This window comes from Osmia lignaria, chromosome 1, assembly GCF_051020975.1.
Source record: "Osmia lignaria lignaria isolate PbOS001 chromosome 1, iyOsmLign1, whole genome shotgun sequence".
NCBI lineage: Eukaryota > Metazoa > Arthropoda > Insecta > Hymenoptera > Megachilidae > Osmia > Osmia lignaria.
Window position 1 is genome coordinate 12,592,132 of NC_135032.1, and position 23,804 is coordinate 12,615,935.

General features: G+C 31.4%; 5 protein-coding genes across 14 annotated transcripts; 2 read left to right on the plus strand and 3 right to left on the minus strand.

The window, feature by feature from the left end:
- The first annotated feature begins 123 nt into the window (after window positions 1-123).
- LOC117606323 (leukocyte receptor cluster member 8) lies at window positions 124-6,717 on the plus strand. Its single transcript, XM_034328662.2, has 6 exons — window positions 124-269; window positions 605-996; window positions 1,084-2,249; window positions 2,326-2,659; window positions 2,796-3,003; window positions 3,525-6,717. The coding sequence occupies exons 1-6, from the start codon at window positions 124-126 to the stop codon at window positions 3,685-3,687; spliced, it is 2,409 nt and encodes an 802-aa protein (XP_034184553.2). The 3' UTR covers window positions 3,688-6,717.
- On the minus strand, window positions 2,454-11,196 carry Pka-R1 (protein kinase, cAMP-dependent, regulatory subunit type 1). Of its 5 annotated transcripts, none has more exons than XM_076693248.1 (7): window positions 9,506-10,157; window positions 8,128-8,366; window positions 7,442-7,751; window positions 7,079-7,345; window positions 6,786-6,989; window positions 6,457-6,716; window positions 6,193-6,352 (listed from the first exon to the last, which is right to left on the minus strand). In XM_076693248.1, the coding sequence occupies exons 2-6, from the start codon at window positions 8,137-8,139 to the stop codon at window positions 6,544-6,546; spliced, it is 966 nt and encodes a 321-aa protein (XP_076549363.1). In that variant the 5' UTR covers window positions 8,140-8,366; window positions 9,506-10,157; the 3' UTR covers window positions 6,193-6,352; window positions 6,457-6,543. The 5 variants fall into 5 exon arrangements, with proteins under 5 accessions (XP_076549356.1, XP_076549363.1, XP_076549357.1 ...); XM_076693242.1 differs by lacking the exon at window positions 9,506-10,157 and adding an exon at window positions 9,286-9,499; XM_076693241.1 differs by lacking the exons at window positions 6,193-6,352; window positions 8,128-8,366; window positions 9,506-10,157 and adding exons at window positions 2,454-2,746; window positions 10,818-11,196.
- A 256-nt stretch (window positions 11,197-11,452) lies between these two features.
- Window positions 11,453-16,823, minus strand: Syn2 (Syntrophin-like 2). 4 transcript variants are annotated; one of them, XM_034328634.2, is made up of 11 exons: window positions 16,423-16,823; window positions 16,005-16,109; window positions 15,725-15,923; window positions 15,522-15,647; window positions 15,285-15,446; window positions 15,028-15,212; window positions 14,789-14,947; window positions 14,499-14,723; window positions 14,218-14,421; window positions 14,041-14,155; window positions 11,453-13,870 (listed from the first exon to the last, which is right to left on the minus strand). In XM_034328634.2, the coding sequence occupies exons 1-10, from the start codon at window positions 16,483-16,485 to the stop codon at window positions 14,048-14,050; spliced, it is 1,536 nt and encodes a 511-aa protein (XP_034184525.1). In that variant the 5' UTR covers window positions 16,486-16,823; the 3' UTR covers window positions 11,453-13,870; window positions 14,041-14,047. The 4 variants fall into 4 exon arrangements, with proteins under 4 accessions (XP_034184525.1, XP_034184526.1, XP_076549340.1 ...); XM_034328635.2 differs by having other exon boundaries at window positions 11,865-12,413; XM_076693225.1 differs by lacking the exon at window positions 11,453-13,870 and having other exon boundaries at window positions 13,882-14,155; window positions 16,423-16,822.
- A 755-nt stretch (window positions 16,824-17,578) lies between these two features.
- On the minus strand, window positions 17,579-19,320 carry LOC117606315 (mitochondrial nicotinamide adenine dinucleotide transporter SLC25A51). 2 transcript variants are annotated; one of them, XM_034328641.2, is made up of 4 exons: window positions 18,961-19,320; window positions 18,514-18,765; window positions 18,332-18,439; window positions 18,113-18,254 (listed from the first exon to the last, which is right to left on the minus strand). In XM_034328641.2, the coding sequence occupies exons 2-4, from the start codon at window positions 18,658-18,660 to the stop codon at window positions 18,222-18,224; spliced, it is 288 nt and encodes a 95-aa protein (XP_034184532.1). In that variant the 5' UTR covers window positions 18,661-18,765; window positions 18,961-19,320; the 3' UTR covers window positions 18,113-18,221. The 2 variants fall into 2 exon arrangements, with proteins under 2 accessions (XP_034184531.1, XP_034184532.1); XM_034328640.2 differs by having other exon boundaries at window positions 17,579-18,439; window positions 18,961-19,296.
- Window positions 19,321-19,502: 182 nt separating this feature from the next.
- On the plus strand, window positions 19,503-22,952 carry Acadvl (Acyl-CoA dehydrogenase very long chain). 2 transcript variants are annotated; one of them, XM_034328632.2, is made up of 9 exons: window positions 19,503-19,652; window positions 19,726-19,852; window positions 20,448-20,655; window positions 20,733-20,951; window positions 21,018-21,446; window positions 21,515-21,778; window positions 21,853-22,209; window positions 22,274-22,486; window positions 22,577-22,952. In XM_034328632.2, the coding sequence occupies exons 2-9, from the start codon at window positions 19,782-19,784 to the stop codon at window positions 22,712-22,714; spliced, it is 1,899 nt and encodes a 632-aa protein (XP_034184523.1). In that variant the 5' UTR covers window positions 19,503-19,652; window positions 19,726-19,781; the 3' UTR covers window positions 22,715-22,952. The 2 variants fall into 2 exon arrangements, with proteins under 2 accessions (XP_034184523.1, XP_034184524.1); XM_034328633.2 differs by having other exon boundaries at window positions 19,604-19,852; window positions 22,577-22,951.
- Window positions 22,953-23,804: the final 852 nt, after the last annotated feature.

Here is a 23,804-nt window from a genome sequence, read left to right on the forward strand (position 1 = left end):
TGCTCGATATACCTTTAAAAACACTTTAGCTTGGACTAATTCGTGGTAATGCAAAAGTGTTTACGGAAGTGAAATCTAAAGAAAGTGTTAAATTGTTTAAGCAATTTTGATTTTTTCCTCGGTATGTCAGAGGGCGAGGCTACAGCGTCGCAGAAGAAACAGCAGCCATTTCAGCAACAGCCCCAACTCGGAGTAGGCTCAATGGCGAACATGGCATGGCAATATCCCTCGCCAAACAATATTCACAGCATGTTTCCTTCGTATTCAGGGTAATTTTCTATCGATATCGACAATATTAGCTCCGAATTATTACTCGGCAAATCCAATGAATCATAATGTTACGAACAAAAGATTCATGAATCATTACGAATGATTCTATGATGTTGATCAATTCGGAGCTAATTATAGCAAACGTTTTCCTAACGTAAAAATACGAATAAGATAAAGATATATATATATATATACATGCCTTGAAAAAGAACTTCATGTTGACCTAATTTTAGATTAATACACGTATTATAAATATCTTTAAATAAAATCTAGGCACACCTATATGACATAAAATATTTGAACATTAACTAATCTAATATTATTCTTTTTATAGGCAATTATATGGAGCAGGATATCAAGGTGTACCCCATCAAGGACAAACATTTAGTTATTATCATGCAATGATGCCTGGGTATGGCCAACCTTTCAATCAACAGCAGATGCAGCAGCAGCAGCAACAACAACAGCAGCAGCAGCAACAGCAACAACAACAGCAGAGCAATAATCAAGGGAAGCAGCTACATCAGCAGCCACCAGTCCCTGGAACTCCAATGTCTTTAGATGATGATGCAGATCTTCCACCTTTGCCTCCTGGTCCTCCACCTTCTGTGCAGACATCTCAGCAACATACCAATCAAGTCCAACCGTCGATACAGACTCATCCAGGGTATATGTATAACTCATTTCCATATGGTACCTGGAATGGAATGCACAGTGATATGTCCCGTAAGTTTCATCTTGGTACAAGTGATTTAAATAAGTTTTTCCCAGGTACTAGCCTAATATTTTGTTGTTATTTTTTTTTTGCTTCAGAATACAATAACCAGATCCGTTTCAATGTACAAAATAAAAAGAATGGCTTAACATTTTCTCCATCCGGCAATAGTGGAGCTGCAAAGAAAAAACGTAAGAGGAATAAAAATTTAGCGGCTCAATTCAACAATAGCTTTCAGGCAAATAGTCCGACGACAAATTTTGTACCCGGTTCGAATTTGAAGACCGAATTACCACCCTTACCCCCCGCCCAACGTGAAGTAGCGGCTCCTCCTCCACCAGCTGAAGAATCCCCTACCCCTACTACACCTGCTATTACAACTGCTAACACAACTCCTAGTGCTGGTACTCCAGCGGTAGGTACTCCCTCTGTTGTGACAACTCCTAGCCCGGTTGGAGAATGGCCGGACAGTTTGAAGAATTACGTAAACCGATGTTACGAGAAATGCAAAACGGCCGTCGACAAGGATCAAGTTGAAATTATATTAAAAGGAAAGATTACTCGCGCTGCGAACGATGGCTCGCTTTGGGTGAAGGATTGGGACCAAGAACCTTTGCCTAGTATTCACAGTGAACGTATGACCATGACGATAAAGCCTCAAAAGCCAACGTTAAAATTGAATAATTTAGCGAATCCGCTATTGAATACACAGGGAGGCTTGCGCAAGTCAGGTCTCTCTACTTCTCTCGGGGCTCGGCATGGCGCGCGTCTCTCTGTGAATCACAAACGGTCGAGGTCGAGGTCGAGGACTAGATCAAGATCAAGATCAAGATCGAAGTCGAGATCGAGGTCGAGGTCGAGATCCAAGTCGAGGTCACGTTCGAATACACGTAGTCCACCATCACGAAAATACAGGCGTAGTACGTCCTCTTCGTCCAACGTTAGTGATCGGGAACACGATTATAAATCTATAAAAACGAAAAAATCCGCTAAAAACAAACAGAGTCACGGCAGCAAGAAAGCAAAGAAGACTAAACAGATGAAATCACATTTCTATTCAGAATTTGGTTTAGCTACAGGCAACACGGAGGAATTAGGATCCAAGGAGAAATTACAACAACGCGCTGCAAGATTTAACGATAGTATTTCTAGGACTGTCAGCAACGGTGTTAAAGATGATCCTTCCACGGATTTTGATTTTACCGGACTTCACATCGTAGGAATATGCAAGGACATTGAAAAACCTTACTTACGATTAACATCTGTAAGATTTCATTTCCATATTCTATTTATAAACAATTAAATCAATTTGTTATTAATATATTTGTATATACTTACAGGCTCCAGCTCCCTCCGCTGTTCGACCGGTAAGTGTACTCCAAAATTCTTTGGCACATGTCAAGAAGCGATGGGTGGCTGAACAAGACTATAGATATGCTTGTGATCAACTTAAATCCATTCGTCAAGATCTTACCGTCCAAGGTATACGAGATGCATTTACAGTCCACGTGTATGAAACACACGCCCGTGTAGCTTTAGAAAAAGGCGATCATGAAGAATTCAACCAGTGTCAAACACAGTTAAGGATGCTCTACCAAGATGTCGGAGGAGAGAATCGGTGTGAATTCATCGCGTACCGGATATTGTATTACATCTTCACTAAGAATACTCAAGGTATGCATCCAGTTCGTTATATTTACCAATTAACGTTCCAAGTACGATCCGTAACCTGGCCGCAGGACAGCGAAGACTGCTACAGATCTAAAAAAAAAAAAAAAAACATGCAAGAAAATTACTATTTTTGTTACAGATCTAACAACCATTTTAGCGGCTTTGTCGGAAGAAGACAAGCGTGACGAGTGCATAAAACATGCACTTAAAGTACGTTCGGCTTGGTGGCTGGGTAATTTCCATGCTTTTTTCAAATTATACACTTCTGCTCCGAGGATGGCAGCCTTCCTGATGGATTGGTTTGTTGCCAGAGAACGCAAGAATGCCTTGAAGTGCATGATCAAGTCGTACGTACTAGATTCTTTAGTAATCATTATTCATTTATACTTGCTCAAATATCTTTAACTTATATACTTGAAGTACAAATAACATTAACAATAAACAGTATTTTCTTTCGCAGATTACACGATATAACTTCGAAATTAAATATACAATATTCGATAGTTCTTTCTAGTGTAATACATGTTAAGAGTTAGTATACTTCAATTCAGAATTTAAGTATATTTCTATTCAGTATATGGAAATATATTTAAATATCCCTAATGTATATATATATAATAACAAATTCTCCTAGAAATGGAGCATTACTTTTCAGGGACGTACATTGTTACGTGGAAGAAGGTGGACGATTGTAAATAATTTTTTTTTTTTTTAACGATTATAATCATGTATAGATTTCTGTTACAGGATTTTGTAGCTGGAAATAACTAGTTTTATAGTTAACTAATTATTTTTAGTAGAATTATTTTTTTATACACATGTATTTATTACATAATTTGTCTAATGATACATTTCTTCTGCTGTTTAGCTACCGGCAAAATTTGGCGGTTGATTTCGTCGTAGCAGAATTGGCCTTTGAATCTTTGGACAAGTTTTATGAATTTGTCAATGAGTTTGGGTTGGTTTATGCTGATCCAGAACAACATCTTATCGACTGCAAGACAAGCAGTGGTTCTGTAGGTGCTTGGTAAAGCAACAGCGCTCTTCTCTCGTGGAAGATGTCGTTAAAAAACAAACCAAATGCACTTATCGTGCACATTTGTGTAGGCACATATTCTTGTGCTGAATTTATATATGCATGTGTTTCTCGATATATGCGTATGTCCCTGTACATACATATGCATATGCATGTGCATATATCATGCTATACATTGACCTGTTACGATACACAATTCTTCTTACTGTCCCCTGATATCATTGTTCTTCGTTGTTCGACGATTAATCCAGTCGAACAACAGTTTGTAAATGAGAACTCTCCCCGCGACAATTTGTATATATACATATATGTCTCGATCTCAGCCCACCGTTCATAATCACAAAACGAAGATTCTTCTATGAGGCTGAAAAAAATTGTACAAAACAATAGGATGATTGTTTTAATCGTCCATTACTACCTCAATAAAAACACACACTCGGTATGAAGCCGAGGAGAGCTCGTGGTAAATCACGCGAGAAAAAAAATGAAAGGGAACGGAAAAGGAAAGGATACACAATTTCGTTTGGTCGGATCTTCGAATTCTCTTCGATCACAAACCAATTCTCTCTCTTCGTTAACCTTACATGTTTTTGCCGTCTTTTTAAACAAATATCCTCAAAGGATCAGAAATTTTTTAACTATTCGTCAGTGCTTTCGCCCTACAAGGATGCTACTTTCATTGCCACTTCAAACGGGGTGGAGAAGCTTGAAAAATTTCCTACAGCGGACCTACAACTTCATCCACGCCCAACAGAAAATCCGGTGATTCTAATTCCACCAAACGCGACAAATTGGGATTGATTCGAAAATAGAAGAGCATAAATATCGAACGTTAAATTAATGTCAAGGGTTTTCTCATAAGGTTAAAGGATAATTGCGGACATAAGAAGGGATGTTGACACGTTGGATACTCCGTGAAGAATGAAACGAAAGGAATCTAGGGAAATCGACGAGTGTTTATACTTTGGAGTGTTGAATACACAACAAAGAGGTCATCTACTCCGGCGATGTCAAACGTAACATGTTCAAGCATCAAGAAGCACGAACTTTTAAACCAGGACACATGTATTGGTAGCAAATGCCATTCGCGTGTGATTAGTGATTCTTTTTATCTTTTTAAGTGTTTACCGCGGGACAATCAATTTTTTTCTCTTCGTACGTAGTTTGTTTATCGATTCTCGAGTGTTGGGGATTTTGTCTTGAGTTGAGACGAAGTAGTAGTGGAAAGAAGAAAAGACATTTCATTGTATGATCGTATTCGGACGTGTTGTGCATAATAAATTATTTAATTTTCGGATATTATGTATATTGTGTTAAAACCTAATGAGTCTTGCAAAGCATTTAAATCATAATTTTGTTACTGATATAAACTCAACAAAATTTGATAGCATGTTTTGCGTTTTAAACTATATATTAATTAGTATATGAAAAATATTTAATGTCGTTATTAGTAAACATTAATGTATCTGCTTATATTCAATTGTTCCTGTATTATTTTCGTTATAGGTGAACAGTATATTGGTGATTGAATGTATATGTATAAATTAACTTTGCCAATCGACAAAATTACGGATCAATGGGTGCTTTAGATTGCATTCGTTTTCTTTCTTTCTTTCTTTCTTTTAATGTTATGTTAAAAATAACACTACATCAAAATTTTAATTAGAAAGAAATATTTTTATCACGAAAAATTCGCAATGCATCTAGGAAAATTTTATATTTAACTCTCTTCTGCATAATACAATTACTTGTTACTATGTAACTTGTTTGTTATAATAAAAATTATTTGAACTGTATGAATTGTATGCAGCAGAGGATTAAAAAACTGCTAATGCCCGATATGAATCATACAAATGTTGAAATAATTGTTTCGTTAAAAGAAATGATTAGATACTTTAATTATTATTATTAATACTTGAGTAACAATTTTCCTTGAAATATACGCATGATTCACAGATGTTCAGATCGTGATTTTTTAAGGGATCCTTTTTTAAATCGCTTGGCTCATCTTTTGCGTACAGGTTGCGAACAACATTGTGCGATATTATATCAGAATTTTTTTAAATATTTTTTCCAAGACCATTCACATATACGTGTGTAAATGAATAATGACTACGACATGAAATGCACATAATAATCATTTCACGCATTTTTATAAAACTATAAAATTCATTTTAAAGAAATTCAATAAATAAATAATAAAATTAAATATCATTATTAACAAAAATCGAGATTCGAAAATTTAATAATACAATTTCCTGTTTTATTCATTGCTTCGAACATCAAATATTGCGAGGTAAACACACATTTACTAAAACTTTGTCAAATTTTTGCGTGTATTAGGAAAACGTTCGTGTAAAAGACTTCAAAGATTAATTCTTACAGTGCCGTGTTACGGTATTCAAAGTGCGTAATGATTTTATGTATTACGGCATTTCTAATTAATTAAATTGTGTTATAAAAACTATATATGTTACTGACATCTTTCAAAGTATATAAGATAATGTTTATTTTATTTTTTTATTTTTTTTTTTTTTTAAATCTGAAAAACAGATCTATCGAGATATTGAACAAAATGCAATGATTTAAAAGTAAAAGATGTTCTAAATTTTCAATTTAGACCCATCATCATTAGAGTTGAGATCTACGTTAAATTTATACTGAAAAAAAAAGTATGAAAATGAAACGTATAAGATTTAGATGATCAACATATATAATTCTTAAAACATATATCGTTAGCTGGCATGAGACAGTTAATACTTACATATTACTCAAATAAAAAATGTTAATAGTGAAACGTAGCTCCATAAAAAGAATCTGAGTGACTGATAATGTTGTTTTGTACGGCAATTTATACGGACAGGGACACGAAACTGTTATACTGAGTGATGTTGCGTTTCAGAATATCTGCGCAAGGACCTAAAACTCTTTCAAATCTTGCTCTATCAAGCTTTACGCATTTTAATGGACCTCGCGCCACTACAGTTGCTGCTCTCGGCCTGTCCAATAACAATGCAATTTCACCTATAACCAGAGGAGAATATCAATTAATTTCAAATTAGTCATTACATTCCAACGACACAAACAGCTTACCAAAATAATCAGACGGCCCTAAGCGGCCAACCTCCGTAGGTTCCTCGCCCTCTGAGCGTTGTTGAAGAACCACAGCTGTGCCTTCAACGATAATGTAAAAATCTTCACCTGGTTCACCCTGTCGGACTATTGTTTCACCGTCATCAAATGCTACTGGTTCTAAAGCATCCGCTACTGTGAGCCGTTCCCACTTATCCAAAGACTCTAAAAATAAAGCAACAAATTTTCTGGTAAGATATTCGAATAGTATATATACTTTTGGCTGGTATTCGCAGAACATGAATCACGGTTACCTAAAATCGAAACTCTGGACAGGAATTCCTCGTACATTTTCCGTTTTCTTATAGTAGAACCCATAAGAATTCTACGATAAGAGTCTCTGTCAATACCCCATAATTTCACATCGGTTTTCGCTCGAACAGTAGCGGCACGTGGAGTGCCGTAGATCAATGCCAATTCACCAAAACTTCCACCCTCACCGATTGTTGTGACCAATTCTCCGTTTACAAAGATTTCAACTTCCCCTTGGTCGATTACATAAAAGTTGTCACCTTCGTCACCTTTTTATATTACAAAATTTTCAATTACATCAAATCTTGCTAGACATTTCTCCTAACGAAAACGAATCTTATATTGAATATAATATTAATAATAACCTTGACGAATAATTGCTTCTCCAGGTAGAAACGTGACCGGGAACATAGCATCGAATATGTCGGAACGTTCGTTTTCATCAAGATGAGCGAAAAGAACATTTTTGGCGATCGCTTTGCTCAAAGCAGCCATTGTTTTGTAGTCCTTAGGTACGACTTTCTTAACGTAACTGGTCGCATCTTCCTCAGAAACCGGTTCCGCAGATATGCCTCCTCGGCGTCGAGGAACCTGAGGACCCTGTTGCCCGGCAGGTATGTCCTCTGTATCCTCTGGACTGGTTGCAATTTGTTGCTTCGCATCGTGAGCCTGCTCCTGAAATAAAAAATGATTTAATCAGTGCTTCGTAGCATTCTACCATCAACACTCGTCACTTTAAAAATCAGTTGATTACTATTCTTTCAAAATATATCTGCTTCCGCGTCTTTTAGGCGTAGAATAAAATCAATAACGACTTTATTACTTATGAATCGTCAAAAGAAGGAAAATCAGATTTTTATACTCTATCTCATTCTTGTCCCCAAAGCACTCGAGGGGATCGGATATTATTACTCAATTCCTGAAACGTATTTATTTCTTTCGCAAATTGTCACAAACCCAATTATCCTTGATTTGAGTCTGCGTCATTTTGCAAGGAGAATAAGTATTAGAACACCATCCGCGTATTTTTTTTTTTTTACACTTTACTTGCCTGCTGCACCATGTCGGAAGTTGATGTTCTCCAAGTTGTATTTTTGAAACACTAACTCTGATCGTACAGGTAAATTGATGTCTTTCTTTTCTCAGTTCGATTTAGATAAAAACGCACGGTACAAATTGAAGTTGAGCCGCGTAAGCAAAACAAGGCGGTATAAAGTCAATTTTGCTTAGACATGCGCAACGCAACTCCGTCCTTCCCTTAATGAATTCACGAGGGCTCTTCTAATTTTTCTAAATATACGTACAAAGTAAAAGACGCGCGTGTACGGAGCAGGTCATGCAAAACATTAGCAATTGCTGAGAATTTTACAATGTATTTTTTTATTTAAAAAAAAGAAAATGGAAAGATGACAAAAATTAAACGCGCGCGTTAAGCGTCACCCCCTGTCCTTCAAAAGTTGGGTGGTGCTTACTGTAAAATTATATAAGCCTTTAGGTAAAATATTATACGGCCTACCAACGATGAGCATCAACGTGAAGTAAGCAAATAATGTCATAGGTCACTTGGCGTTTTCACGGTTAACTGCACCACCGTAAATATGTTGTACGACATAATACATAAACATCAGACAGATCGTTGATGTATGGTGATTCTGTACACCTACTTTCTTCTAAACAATTTACTCATTTTGTGATGTGTTAAAAAAGTAATTTCTTTTACATGTTTTGTTTAGTCTAACAAGAATGATATATGCACGCGAAAACATAATACGGTTGAACTGCTATCGCATGGAATTGATACCATTAGTGGCACAATTGTTTCAACTATGTTATTGACTACAGATGTTCCGTTATTATACATGCTACTAATATGCTAACAATAGTACTGAATTAAATTAAAAGAGAAACAAAGTCAAGATTATTCGGTCAGTGATCCTAACACGTGGTGTATTATATTGCAATGAAAATTTCACAGATATAGATCTTTAACAAAGGCAGTTTAAAAATCTTACGGGAAATTTTTATTGCCATAAAGTATTAATTATTTATTATTGAAGCAAAGCAATTCAAATGTGTCAGTGTTAAATATCAAAGCATAAAGTATAGATTATTTTTGTCTATTATAAAAAAAAGCTATGCAAGTTTACGAAACGCCCATCTAAGATTGCACGAGTGAATTTTGCGTAAAATCCGAATTCCACGATCGTACCTCGCTCATTATTTTGTCGATTTTCGGCACGGGACAAACGCGGTTTTTCCACCGATTACACCTAATATGTATCCTTCTCGTGACACTCGACTCTTGCGCACACGCGAATTTGAAAAAGTGTTTCTTGAAGGACGTACGAAATTAATGTACGAAGCGCGAGACACGATCGTTCTTGATTGCGACGTTCACCGCGCCACTTTGGAATTTTCTAAGGTCTCACCAAATTCGATTAATGCGACACGATCTTTCCCTGGTTGGTAGCTCGCGAGCTATGCGCTGGAAAATAAAGACACCAGTAGAAAATCTTTCGTCGGTGTACAGTCAGATCAACAGATAACTCGTTGGCAGACGAAAAGTTGATACAGAACAACATGCTTCCGGCGTTGCCCGTTTAAAACATATTGTCGCAGCGCGCTTCGCACATTTTCGAGGACTACACGAACTCGTTAAACGCGACTTTCGTTCGCCGTTGGCTAAGGTTGCTCCTCGTTATATTTTGAGCAGTTTCTATATTTAGAGCAGCCCCTGTATCGCGCATACTAACTCTTCTTTTCTATATGTTACAGTAAAAGTGTAAAGTTTTGGTCAAACTACAGACCTACTAGTCAATGTATGAATTTATGTAAGATTTTAGCAAAAGTATCAAGAATGTATCTGCTATTCTTGCTATTCTGCTATTCTTACACTGATTCGGAACACTACGTTTGGATTCCTTCCCGCTCGATTCGTCGAGAAACGAAAAATGTTATCGATCATTCTGGACGATATACTTTCACGTGATATATAGACAGTTGGAAAGGGGAACAGCTGAAAAGAATGTCCCTGTTTGCGAAGATACAAATCTTGTCAAGGACAATGCTGTATAGTTTCAAGGAAAAATAAGTAATTTGATATTTTCTTATTATGGATGCAGACACTGGACAAAAATTTTTGTTTTATACTAGATATATAATTTCATACATTTGAGGAATATATCCAATAAACTAATAACATTTAGCAAACATTAAAAAGGTGTAAGTGTTAAATAAATGTATTTTATTTTCAATTTTATTTTAAGCTGAACACGACACGTAAAATGTTCAATAAGCTATTCATTCGCGTTAAAAATACTTTGCACTTTTGAATACAATGTTTACTTTGCTACAATATTAAAAAAATAAATAAAATCTTCAGCTTGCGTCATAAGTAAAACATGTAAATATGTTGTAAGCATAATTTGTCGTGCACGTATAATGCAAATTATTATACATGAAGGTATTATTTAATCTCATTAATCAGGTAGCTAATAATGATTGATTACAAACTAGTGTCAGCAAATAAGTAATCATTTGACAGTCCCCTTATGCATGCATTTATTTATTATTTATGTGGTATTTTATCACTATTGATCGTTTTATCATAAATATCTACCTATATAATAATACAACAAGTAATAAACAGCTAAACTACTATCACGATTCACTGTCAATCATTAAATAAATGAAAGAACGTAAATGTGAGGTTATTTTTGTGAAACGTGATTCGATACGCACCCGTTCCAGTTTCTGAAAGTATTCTCTCAAAAAAGATATAGGATTTTCAGGACGCCCCACGCACAGCTGCACTATACAGTCTTTTAAAACTTGTTGAATATTGTGTCTTTGTACGTATTCCTCGCACTCTCTTAAACTTTGCTCTTCCTCAAGATTCGCCGCCATATTGATATACAAATTGACACTTTATAGCAAATACGTTTTCTGCGATTCTGCCCTCGATTCGAATATTAGAAATATTCTTTTCAATTGGCAAATTGCTGTTTTTAATACAAGCAATATCACTATGTCTTTCTTGATATCTAATATTCATTGTTTATTACACTATAGGTATATTGCTGGTAGCCGTACTTTTTCGGACTATACATATGTATGCATATGTATATATACGTATAATTCAATAAAGTACGACACTACTACACGTGAATATTCCCACATCAAAATAAAATATTTTTTTTTTGTTTTATAAAATAATCCTTTGTGAATAACAATTGATAAAATAATAAAATTGATGAAACAAATTTTTTATTACAGAAAATTTAAATACTTTAAAATTTAAATTGATATAAAAAATATATGTACATGGGGGTAGTAGGGATTTAAAAATAATTTTACATTTATTTGTTTAACTTCTAACAATAATATATTTTAAAACATATTGTCAATGGGAGGATAGACATTATAACACATAAACTATATTTTAAAATATAAGATAAGAATGTTTTTTGCATTTCTTATTTTTAGCAGTCATTAATTCTGTAATCCCACATCAATCTAACATCATTAGGGAAACAAATTTTCTCTGGCATTTAATGAAAATTAAGGAGAAATGGGATTTCAGAATAACAGTTTGTTTTAAACTTAAATCTTAATACATATTTAGAAAATGTATAGCCATGCTTTCCTATTTACATTAAAATTTGCATATTACACAAAATAACATATGTACGCAAATTTCAATACATTGCAGAATTAGTTAAAATGTTATACAATTTTATAAAATTTTAACAAAATACTTAATGATAATGAATCGTTAAAAAATTTATGACAATATGAATTTTGTCTATGATCTCAATTTTGTTTTATCATGCACATTTAATAATGTATGTATTTGTTTTAAAGTATATATTTGATTCTAATTTTTATAAATTATAAGATTTCTAGTAGATTTCTTGAACGATTGCATTTTCAGATCTTCGAAATAATAATTAATGCGAAATAAATTTGTCTAATATCATGTTTAACTGTTGCAGTTTGGTATCCTGTTCTCTTATTTACCTATATAATGTAATTGTGCAGATTTCATTATAATCTAAATTTAACTATAGAATGCATGCGATGTACATATACAATAAAAAACAGCAATGCCATTATAGAAGACTGTAACATGTTTTGCATTTAATAACTATAATATATAGTTACAATTTCTTTCTGGATGCATTCACTTGTATTTTTACGTCTTTAAATATTACATTTTTATTAATTACAAGTCTAACAAGTAGTTGCCTATCAACTGTACTTTCCTGCATTTGTATTTCTGACTATTTTGGCTCTTGCTAATTACATTGAACTAGATAAAAATTCACCGCAATGCTTCTGTAATTAAATTCAGTAATAAGTTTTACTTAATTTCTAATTGTATTATCGTTCAATATTATATGTAAGTGGTCATTTTCTAAATGAAAAATTAAACACGCAGAATGCTATAAAATACTGAAACATAAGGTGATTCTTTCGCTAAAGTGCCTTAAAATAATAAACTATTATGCTACACAAAATTTCGACCATGGTAACATGATAGTTCAAGTTTCAAGAGTAAATTAGGTAAAATTAATTACATTATGTATAAAACAAATTTTGTTTATAGTTCCTATTGTATTATATATAATGTATTTGTATAGGCACTTTCTACAAGTAACTGGAAACCCTTAAAATTTATAACGAAAATTAAATTTCGTTCAAAATTGCTGAACAGAATATGTTGAAGTATGTAATTTTAAGCACATACTATTGTGTTACTTTCTGAAATGGTGTGATAAAATTCTTGTTATATCTTAATAATAAGAATTGTGTATCATGATTAATACAAAGTGCAATTTGTAATCTAGACAGCATTTTTCTTGTTCTTACACTTATTGCTCTAAATAGAATTGCAAATCGATAGATTAATTACACAGGGTGTGATGTCACAGAACTTACTCGACTTAGTAACACTGAAACTTTCAATAATATTAGAATATAATGAGAAAAAAAAAAATCTCGTTGAAAATGCACTGCTAAATTTTATTGAAACGAATTAACAATTCAATGTTTTATTAAACTCGTTCAATAACAAGCTTCAGATAATTCATACGTGCCCCTGTAATCTATCCCTCATATATTAGTAAAGAAATTTTTTATTGGACAGCCACCATGGTCTACTGCAACTACTTATTGCTATTACATTATTACACCATGATTTTGTTTTATTAAATTAATACTGTTTTTAAATTGATATCATGCTAATAATCTCATAATCACATATCTCTGTTTTTAACATAAGATGAAATTTTCTAGTTAAATATATATTTATTGATATTAAATGCATAGAATTTGCTGGTCTAAAGAACTATACAATTTCGATGCTTCTTTTTTTTTAACTTATTAATTACACCTTGTTCATGGTTTTTAAGGCACCAGATATACGTGAAAGATAACTTAACACGTTAATGTGTGACACTGTTCAAAGAAGACCGTCTTATCGTTGGAACTTAAAAATCATGAACGAGCGCATTGAAACGTTTTTAAATTTCTTACTAAACGTTCTTTACACTAAATAAACATATGCTTTCTTTTATTACAAAACAATATGCTTTCAAAACTAAAATAATATTTATATTACATGTTTGATAAAAAATATCGCAGTAAATTTGTAAATTTTGTCAAAAATTTCAGTTCATTAAAATATAAAAAAAAATAAATAGCAGTGCTTAATTAATAACAAGGTACACAATGGTATATACAAATAAAATAATTTTTAGTAACTAATATTGCTAAGTTCCATAGAAATAAAGCTGAAAGCATTAATATAATTTTTCAAAAACAATAAAGACTTCCCGGAAATTGACTAGTATTTGACATGTCTTTGTTCTAATTAATTAATTATCGTAATCTGTACGTTTATATAAGTATATGAATATTGAACAATGATTCATATCCTGATTTATTTGGCAATAATACTTACTTTGAGATTACGGTGTTGTTGATGTTAAAAATGTTGGATCAACGGCAGCAACTTTTGCGGTTAAAAATGCGTGCATACAGAATAATAAATTTTGCAATTGAGAACATTCCAATTCCTATAAAAAAAAAAAATCAAATTATTTTTTCCTTTTCATTATTCTTTATAAATAACTAATACCTTTGTTTCTATAGCAATACTATCAGATTCTTGAAAGTGCAATTTTAATCTGCTCTTTCCATCGTCGCTAGACCCTCTCAATTGAGAAAATTTATAACGCCATATAGTTTCTCCAATATCTTCGTAAGAAAGTGTAAAACCTTGAGTCCATTCTAACGTCAATCCTGCGCTTCTTCCGTTAAAAGTGACCGGAAATGTTTTACTCTATGAAAAAAACATGTATAATAATGACAATCTAAACTTGAATGTTTATTATATACAATAATAAAACTGTTACTAACTTTTAAATGTGTAACAGCTGAACATACTGCAGTATGCCATGCTGCTTCCACTCTTAAAAGTTCTTGTCTAGTTTCAACGCTCAGATATCGCGGAGGTTTACCAGGACTTTGTGCTAAGAAGCAATGTTGTCTTTCGTCTACATTTTCAGATTCTCGCATTACGCGAAACATCGTTTGATATACTTTAAAAGTTAACGCACATCGTGACCAATCTCCTATATTGCACTAAAAATAAATCATAAATAACATTTCAATTGAATCAATTAAATATGCACAAGGTGTATACTTACAGGAGGTGTTTCAAATAATAATAAATCAGGTCCTTTCAAAGCTAAAAATCTTGGTCTATAACTTTGCCATGGTTGATTACTATTGCTTACTGCTTCATTCACCCAGCCCATGTATTCGATACGTTCTCCAACTCCGAAGTTGCGATTATATAATTTCATCTGATAGTAATTATAAACATACCTTACATTTGTTACGTTTATCTATAAAATTAATAAATTTAAAACACCGAGTACTTTACCTGTAGGTGGGTTAAGCCAGTAATATTATCGGTTATGTACTTCAACCATTGACTTAAAATGGCACTATCATCACAGTGTATTACACCCGTGCGTGCACCATTTAATCCTCGTACTTCAAACGCGTTTCTTCTTAATTTATCTGTTCCAAAGATATACCTTGTCACATAAGCCATCATTAATGGAACTAAAGAAAATAGAATATTAGTTTTTAAATTCTTTTAAAAGCTATGAAAAATTATTTTAAGATCAATGCAACCTGTTATAACATCCACCCATTTTTTACACTGCATTGAAGAGACAGATGCATTAGAATTCTGTCTACTATGACCACATCTAGGACTACCAGCTTGTCTGTTAGATGATAACCATTCATCTTCTGAACCACCATTTGCTACATTATCTAATTTTTCTTCTTTTTCTAGTAGCAATAATAAACAGATGTTATATAGGATTAACATAAATAAATGAATAAATACATAAAATTATAAATTACCATTTTTTTGGAGAAATGGCTTTGCTGCTCTATAGTGTTTCACTGTTAAAACAACTATATCACCAGCATTTCTCAAAATGTTCACTGCATCATCATGATTACATGCAGTAATATATTCTCCATTCACTAAAAGAAAACCATATTTTTATAAAGAGAAAAAGAATGATTTATCTGAAAGATATATAAATATAAGTGCTTTATACCTTTAATAATTGCATCTCCTACAAACAATTGCCCACACTGATCAGCTGCTTGACCTTTGTATATTCTAGATATGAGAACAGGAAGTTTATGTTCCGCTCCTCCTTTTATACTTAATCCTAATCCTCCAACTTTTTGTCTGAAAATTTGAACCATTCTTTCCTTAGCATCCAAAGGTGGTTTATTATGATTTGCTGCCTGCTGAAAATCAGTATTATCTTAAGATAATTTATAAAATTATTTCACCAATATTATTAAGAATATAACGGTATTAAACTTTACCTCTAAATCTTCCCTTTGAAGCTTCAGAACTTCCATAGATAGATGTAAACGCATTGGCACAGGTTTACTCTTTCCATCACTAACACTTACCATTCCACTCCTCACCTTTTTAAAAAATTATAAATTAAAAAGTGTGTAAGTGAAATAAATAAAACTATTTTATTAAAACACCATATATACTACAATTATAATTACAGATCATATGTAATTTTTTTTATTTTTAGTAACTTATCTTTCTCCATTTACTTCGTTATTTTTAAGTTCTCTCGAAATGTTGAATGCTTAAAAAATAATCTTTAAAAGTGCAAATATATAATAAATGTACCACAACGTGTATCTTTCTGTTTGTAATATTTTATTTTTCAAAACTTACAATTAATTAATCGAAATATTACATAGAACGAAACATTTAACTCACCTTCAACTTCTGATCAATCTTCTCCTCGATCGGAGTACTCATTTTTGTAGCGTTAATTCTCATTATTCAATATGATTATACAGCTTGTACGTATAATTTCCCGTATTGCTGAGCGCAAATTGTCGGGGTTAATAAAACCTTGTTAATCATTGATATTACAAATGGTATGTTAATCTTTTTACGGATTGTTTGACATGACACGGGCCAATACTTGAACAGTGAAAAACCAAAATCATATCCCCCTTGGTTTGTTGTAGAAAAAATTCACAAACTTATTTGAGAATGTAATTTATCGAGCACGATATTTTAGGATAAGACACCTTCATCAAATATTCCAATTTCTCAAGCTGAACATCGTGACGTCTCTAAAGGTTCAGACGAAGCAAAAAGTCCGTAAACCGGGACGCAGAAAAATTGGAGTGGGCTAAAAGTAGCTAAAAGCCCGCGGTCGAGGCGCATCGATTTACACAACACGGCGCGCACGATACCTACTACTTCATTTCTACCATACTGCGGGAAATACAAAAACTGACTACATTTTCATCGTGAGAATTATTTATTTATTGCTACTACACTTTACAATGTTAAATAACATCAGCTTTTGATTCAGGAACAAGTTGGCCATCAAGAGTTTGGGAGAACTCTCAACAGCAAGGTAGGGAATGATTTTTTGTGTGGTGTGTTATAAAATGTTTCCAATGAATTTTGCAGCAACTTTTTTTATTAGTACTGTAATGTATAATTGAGCTAAATATGTATTATATATGTATATATATATTATGTAACATGTATATATAGTATATATAATACATAAATTTATATTAAATATAATTATTGAATATTAGTTTTATTCTGAGATGTATATCTCACGATAAATACAGAACCATTTCATTTTTTTTCATTAACAACAAATAAAAAAATAATTTTTCATAATTTGCTTTAGAATATTGTCAGTTAATTTCACTGATTACTTATTTAAAATTAACAAACTAATACTTAATCACTACACAAAATTTATTTTTTAATCTTGAAAAGTGACTAAATTTCAAAAGTTTTATGTGTGAATTTTTTGTTTACATATTATATACAGTTAAAAAAATTAATTACACTTTTTTCTATATTATTATGAACTATTTATAAAATGAAAATTTGCTAACTTCTGTGCAGTCCTTACAATTTATTGCAAGTAAAATGTGCGATTAATAGCTTCAATTAAAAAATATAGTTTATTTTACAAGAATTAGAATTTCTTTCTAAATTTTGTGTAAATAAATATATAAATAAATATTTCTAAAATGAAGCTCTATGAGAACATGATTTGTTTTAGGAAATCATATGATGCATTTATAATTCCCCAACTAATAAGTGATCTCATGCAATTCAAATGCACACCTTTATAAAATGATGTTATACTTTTGTTTCTAGCAATGTATATTTCGTGAGTAACAGTTATAAATTTCTCAAACTTACCACCTATTTTTGACTGCATATGTATTTTTATTACATTCATAGGATAAAATATAGTACTTGTCAAACCACCTATTAAAGCACCATTAATAAAACTTGTTAACAATGATTCTTGTTCACCTACAAATACTTTTGACTGTTCTTTCATAATAAAGAACATAAGATTAGAACAACTATTTCTATATATAATTGGAACTAGACCACGATAACATTCTGGTATACCGTAATTTTTTAATAAATATTTAAATGCATGAGAAGTATTTTTAAATTTAGTATGATACCGCCAATCTTGTAGCAATGTTTGTACTCTTTCAAGTGGCATAAGTATAGCCTCAGCAGTACCAGCAAGATGGGCTGCTATTATTCTAGTTAATATATCATTATTTGTTAATGTGGATAAACGTTCTTTACATCCTTCATATGTACTAAACATAATACTAACTGAAAGAGTTTTCTGACAGAGAGGTGGTAAAATTCCACGATACAACAATCGTATTCCTTCTTTGGATATTTGTTGAAACGCAGTATTAACTGGCACATCTTCCAAAATCTGTATAATAGGAACATAAATTTATACTAAACATGTCTATTTGTATATTTCATGTAATAATCTTTATTACATACCTGTCTAAATATAATTTTATTAATAGGGAAGGTAATAGACACATTGATAAGTGCAGCTCCCCAACCACAAATAAATTCTTTAAAATCATTATTGTTAAGAGTTAATAACGATCTTAATGAGACCTTCTGTGATTCAATATTACTCATATTAATATTTCATATAATAATTTGTTCAAACTGTTATTCAGAGAAATCAATCATATTTATCTTTCTATTTTCTTCATATCATTTAATTTAAATAAATTGTTTTACCTGTAATAATTGAAATATATTATAAAATACATTTATTAATTACACATTATTACAAATGTTTAATAATTAAGAAACAAATGAAATTTCATATATAAATTTTCTTTATATTTTATCAATGATAACATTATGTAATTTTTTATGCATGTTTTATAGACATTTGAAAGAGAACAGGAATTTTATAAGCGTACAACTCACATTTTATGCAATTCATGGTTTAACCCATATTCTAATATTATATATGTATCACAAATTTGACACAAAACATGTTTAACAAATCAAACATTCATCCCACATTTCTTTATCGAGTACCACAAGTAGTACTGATTCTTTGGATTCCGTTGTGTCATTAGAATTTTAAAGTGCATTTTTTAAAACGACCAATTACAATCTTTTTTATCATCCAATACAAATTCGCAAAACATCAGAATATAGAATCGGATTTTAAGCTTGCACTTATCAATTTTTTCTTTATTGTGTAAATTCTATATTCTTCTATCAATCATTTAAACAATATCAGTATTGTAAATCCAAAATTCTAAACGCATCTTTATTACAAATATATGTACATACAAAGTTATGAAACTTTTCATAACAAAGAGAACGTAACGATAATCATAAATATAAGAATCCGTTCGTATATTTTCGTCTATGAAACATCAGAATTTGATTTACACAAAACCTTTATACATAATTAAATGTAATTAAAAGGATGTATAATATGAAACTGTTTTTGCTATAGGTAGTATGTTGTTTACACATGTGCGTGTATTATGCATCATGCGTATATATAGATATATGTATGTATATGATTCGTGTATGTATATAAAAGACTGAGCTTCTTACGACCATTTATAAATTAGTTAAATTTTTCGCAAGGGTAGTATCACGTAAGTGACGAAGTATAGTGGAGTTAAAACCTTGTCCTACTTTTGTTGATATATAAAATAGATACTATTTCAGTTTACCATCGTTACAAGCGCTGTACTTAGAATTCGTAAATCAACATCTACTTAAAAATGCTACGAGTTACAAATGTTCCAATGCTAAGACCTACAAATTTGGTAAAAGTCATTGACTTAAACATCAGGTATGTTTCTTTCAATTATAATTTACTGTAACGATAATAACGTTCAACCTGTTGCTGAAGTTACATGACACGAAACTGTTTTGGAGCATCTGTCAAAAAAAGTAGGCCACATACTTTCTACTTACATTTACATATATACAAGTATTTAAAATATTGTAATTGTTTTTTAAATCAGTTAACTAAAACATTATTCAATTGTTCCGAACGGATTCATAAATTCGTATTTTAGGTATGTATCGTATGTCAGCTAATTGGACTTTGGACTAATGACATGTATAAATAAACAGACTGTGTACCTTATTTTTTCAGTAATTTTTTTCTATTTACAAAAACCTAAATAATAAGTTTACTTGTTTTGAACGTACATGAAATATATGATTAAAAACACATCATGAAATTGTGTTTTATGTAATTGTAATTTATGTAACTTTGACTTTCATTGAATCCAAAAATTTGTAAATATTTATAAATAAACTAATCATGTGTATGTTATTTGTAAACATTTTTGTAATTTAATAAAGGCAACTACAACAATATATAAAAAAGATTGTTATTTATTAAATATTTAAACAATTTATTCTGTATGTTTTTTTAGATGTTTAGCAACACAAGCAGTTGCAAAAAATGCAAGAGTGGAAAAACCAAAGAAAAGTACTGTAGCCAAAGAATCCCAGTCCTTTGTCATGAATATTTTTCGTGGTCAATTACAAACCAGCCAAGTATTTCCATTCCCAGAAAGTTTAACTGAGGAACAAGTTGATACATTGAAAATGTTGGTTGATCCTATAGAAAAATTCTTTGAGGTAACAAAATTATAAAAAATATATGGAAATTTTTTAAAAATATTTTTTATCAATGTATTTTTTTTTCTCATCAAAAGGAAGTAAATGATCCAATGAAAAATGATGATACTGCATCAATAGATGAAAAAACCTTGACAGCAATGTGGGAACTTGGAGTATTTGGACTTCAAGTTCCACAACATTATGGTGGATTAGGATTAAATAATACTCAGTACAGCAGGTGTGTTGAAATCTGTGGATATCATGATTTAGGTGTTGCTATTGCTTTGGGTGCACATCAAAGTATAGGATTTAAGGTATACTTTTTGTAGTATATACAATACTTTTTTAAAACTATATATTTAATCATTTAACTTATGTAGGGTATACTCTTATTTGGCACACCAGAGCAAAAGGACAAATATTTGCCAAGAGTTTGTAATGGAGAATATGCAGCATTTTGTCTTACAGAACCAAGTTGTGGTTCGGATGCAGGTTCAATTCGTTCCAAAGCAGTTAAATCACCAGATGGATCACATTATATTTTAAATGGTAGCAAAATCTGGATATCAAATGGTGGTATAGCAGAGATAATGACTGTGTTTGCACAAGTCCCTACAAAAGATCCAGAAACAGGTGAAATTAAAGACAAAATCACTGCATTTATTGTTGAAAGATCATTTGGTGGTGTAACTAGTGGGCTACCAGAAAAGAAAATGGGTATTAAATGCAGTAATACGGCGGAAGTATATTTTGAAGATGTTAAAATACCAGCAGAGAATGTCTTAAGTGCTGAAGGACAAGGTTTTAAGGTATTGCTTATTTTAAATGTTAAAAAATTTTTAGAATCTAAGGAAATTCACATTTTGTACCATTTCAGGTTGCAATGAGTATCTTAAATAACGGCCGATTTGGGATGGCAGCCGCTCTGTCCGGTACTATGCGCTATTGCATTAAAAAAGCAGTTGATCATGCGACACAACGCGTACAATTTGGACGTACAATAGATAATTACGGAAGTATTCAAGAAAAATTGGGTCGTATGGCAATGTTGCATTATGTAACCGAAACACTTGCATATACAATTTCTGGTAATATGGATAATGGAAGTCAAGATTATCACTTGGAAGCTGCAATTTCTAAAGTAAAATTCATTTAAAAACGTAAAATTTAATAGGATTTTTGCGAGTTATATAAAGTACATAATAATTTTTTTAGTGTTTTGCGTCAGAATCTGTATGGTGGGTTTGTGACGAAGCTATTCAAGTATTAGGGGGAATGGGATTCATGAAAGAAGCTGGCCTCGAACGAGTTATGCGAGATATTCGTATCTTTAGAATTTTTGAAGGAACTAACGATATTCTTCGTCTTTTCGTTGCTCTTACTGGAATTCAATATGCAGGAAGTCATTTAAAAGAATTACAGAATGCATTTAAAAATCCTACTGCTAATTTAGGATTGATTTTTGAGGAAGCAACCAAAAGAGCAACGCGAGCCATTGGATTGGCATCAGTACCTAATTTGACAAATTTAGTCCATCCGAGTTTGGAAGAAAGTGCTACATTATGTGCCAAGGTTTATATCAGTTTTTAATGTTAACACCTCACAATTATCATTAACCGGTGAAATCGTGTTTTAGAGCATTGAAGCTTTTGGACCATGCATCGAATCCACTCTTATCAAGCATGGACGAAAGATTGTAGATGAGCAATTTATTCTTAATAGAATATCTCAAGCAGCATTTGATACATACACTATGGCTGCAGTATTAAGTCGAGCAAGTAGGTCTGCAAATAAAAATATTCCAAGTGCGGAACACGAGCTGCTCATGGCCAAAACTTGGTGTGCTGAAGTAAGGATATATTTGTATTAATATCTAACGTTATTCTTATTTAAATCATAAAGCTACTGAATGTAATGGATATTATGAATTACATTATAGGCAGCCAGTCGTATAGACCAAAACTTAAAGTCAGTTTCATCCGGCAAACAATTAGAAATATTTAGTAATTTAAGTAAAATTTCAAGGAACATGTGTGATGCTGGAGGATACGTTCAAATGAACCCATTAGGTTTTTAATTATACATAAAATTGTTGTAACATGTGCAAGGAATATCTTTGAAAGATTTCTAATATAAATTAAACTGAGAATTACGAAATATAATGGTCACTTTAAATGACAAATAATATAGTACTTTTTAAAATACTTGAATAAATAACATAACACTAGAGGTATTAAGTTCATAATTATATTGAATATTTTTGATATTTTTACACAAAATAGATATTGTAAATAAATTGTTATAAAAAATATTATACACATAAAGATAGATGCTATTTATTTTTCATTAATCCTCACAAAATAGTGAATTGAATTCTTAAGAAATAGATTAGTATACATTATATTTGTGTAATTTTTATGTAGTAAACTAAATTAAGTAGAAGTGTATTTACTCTTTTTGATTATATGTATATCAAACAATATTCGATAACATTACTCCCACTTTCTTTTCCGTTGAAGATAACTTTTATATTAAATATCAGAAAAACGAAGTATCAGACGTATTTTAAATTATAATTAATATTAATTATTAATTACTTTCTTCTAATTTTAAGTGCACAGTTTAACAATATCACAACATTACACAAGGGTAAGAATATACTTTCTGATCATTTTACATCTTTTTATAACATGGAAGCACACATAATAATTGCATAACTATTTTATGATGTAAAGTTTATAGCATCCATATAAGACATTAATAACGTTAAGTATAGCATAAAATACATGCAGAAACATAGAATTATATATTTTTATACTATAAAAAGTATCACTTAAGTTTGAGATCCAAATTATTATTTCCTTTTTCAACTTATAACCCAAATTTACCACTAACATTCGATTCTTGATTATACAAAAATTAGCAATAAAAATAAATACGATATTTATTATTGGAAATCAGAATGTTAAATTTTGTATAAATAACTAATATAATTTTGTAAATATGTTAGATTTTTTAATTATACATTGGCAGTGTTTTGCTCCAATTTTTGGTAATCAAGAATATAATAATTTGGTTCCCAAACTTTAAGTTATTTAAAGTATTTAACATGTTTAATAAATATCATTAGAAGTAAATGAGATAAAATGATGTGAAACTATTATAAT

Coding starts and splice junctions, on each gene's coding strand:
- Acadvl (XM_034328632.2), top strand. CDS start 19,782: ATGCTACGAGTTACAAATGTTCCAATGCTAAGACCTACAAATTTGGTA. Junction 21,447..21,514: donor CTGAAGGACAAGGTTTTAAG/GTATTGCTTATT, acceptor GTACCATTTCAG/GTTGCAATGAGTATCTTAAA. Junction 22,487..22,576: donor CCAAAACTTGGTGTGCTGAA/GTAAGGATATAT, acceptor ATTACATTATAG/GCAGCCAGTCGTATAGACCA.
- Pka-R1 (XM_076693241.1), bottom strand. CDS start 10,982: ATGGCGGCGAATCTTGAGGAAGAGCAAAGTTTAAGAGAGTGCGAGGAA. Junction 7,752..10,817: donor ACTTTCAGAAACTGGAACGG/GTGCGTATCGAA, acceptor TTTTTATTTCAG/GAGCAGGCTCACGATGCGAA. Junction 7,346..7,441: donor AGAAGCAATTATTCGTCAAG/GTTATTATTAAT, acceptor TAATATAAAAAG/GTGACGAAGGTGACAACTTT.
- Syn2 (XM_034328634.2), bottom strand. CDS start 16,485: ATGAGAATTAACGCTACAAAAATGAGTACTCCGATCGAGGAGAAGATT. Junction 15,447..15,521: donor GCCATTTCTCCAAAAAAATG/GTAATTTATAAT, acceptor TATTGCTACTAG/AAAAAGAAGAAAAATTAGAT. Junction 15,213..15,284: donor ATGGGTGGATGTTATAACAG/GTTGCATTGATC, acceptor TATTTTCTTTAG/TTCCATTAATGATGGCTTAT.
- LOC117606323 (XM_034328662.2), top strand. CDS start 124: ATGTCAGAGGGCGAGGCTACAGCGTCGCAGAAGAAACAGCAGCCATTT. Junction 997..1,083: donor AATGCACAGTGATATGTCCC/GTAAGTTTCATC, acceptor TTTTTGCTTCAG/AATACAATAACCAGATCCGT. Junction 3,004..3,524: donor TTGAAGTGCATGATCAAGTC/GTACGTACTAGA, acceptor TCTGCTGTTTAG/CTACCGGCAAAATTTGGCGG.
- LOC117606315 (XM_034328640.2), bottom strand. CDS start 18,660: ATGAGTAATATTGAATCACAGAAGGTCTCATTAAGATCGTTATTAACT. Junction 18,440..18,513: donor ATAAAATTATATTTAGACAG/GTATGTAATAAA, acceptor CCTATTATACAG/ATTTTGGAAGATGTGCCAGT.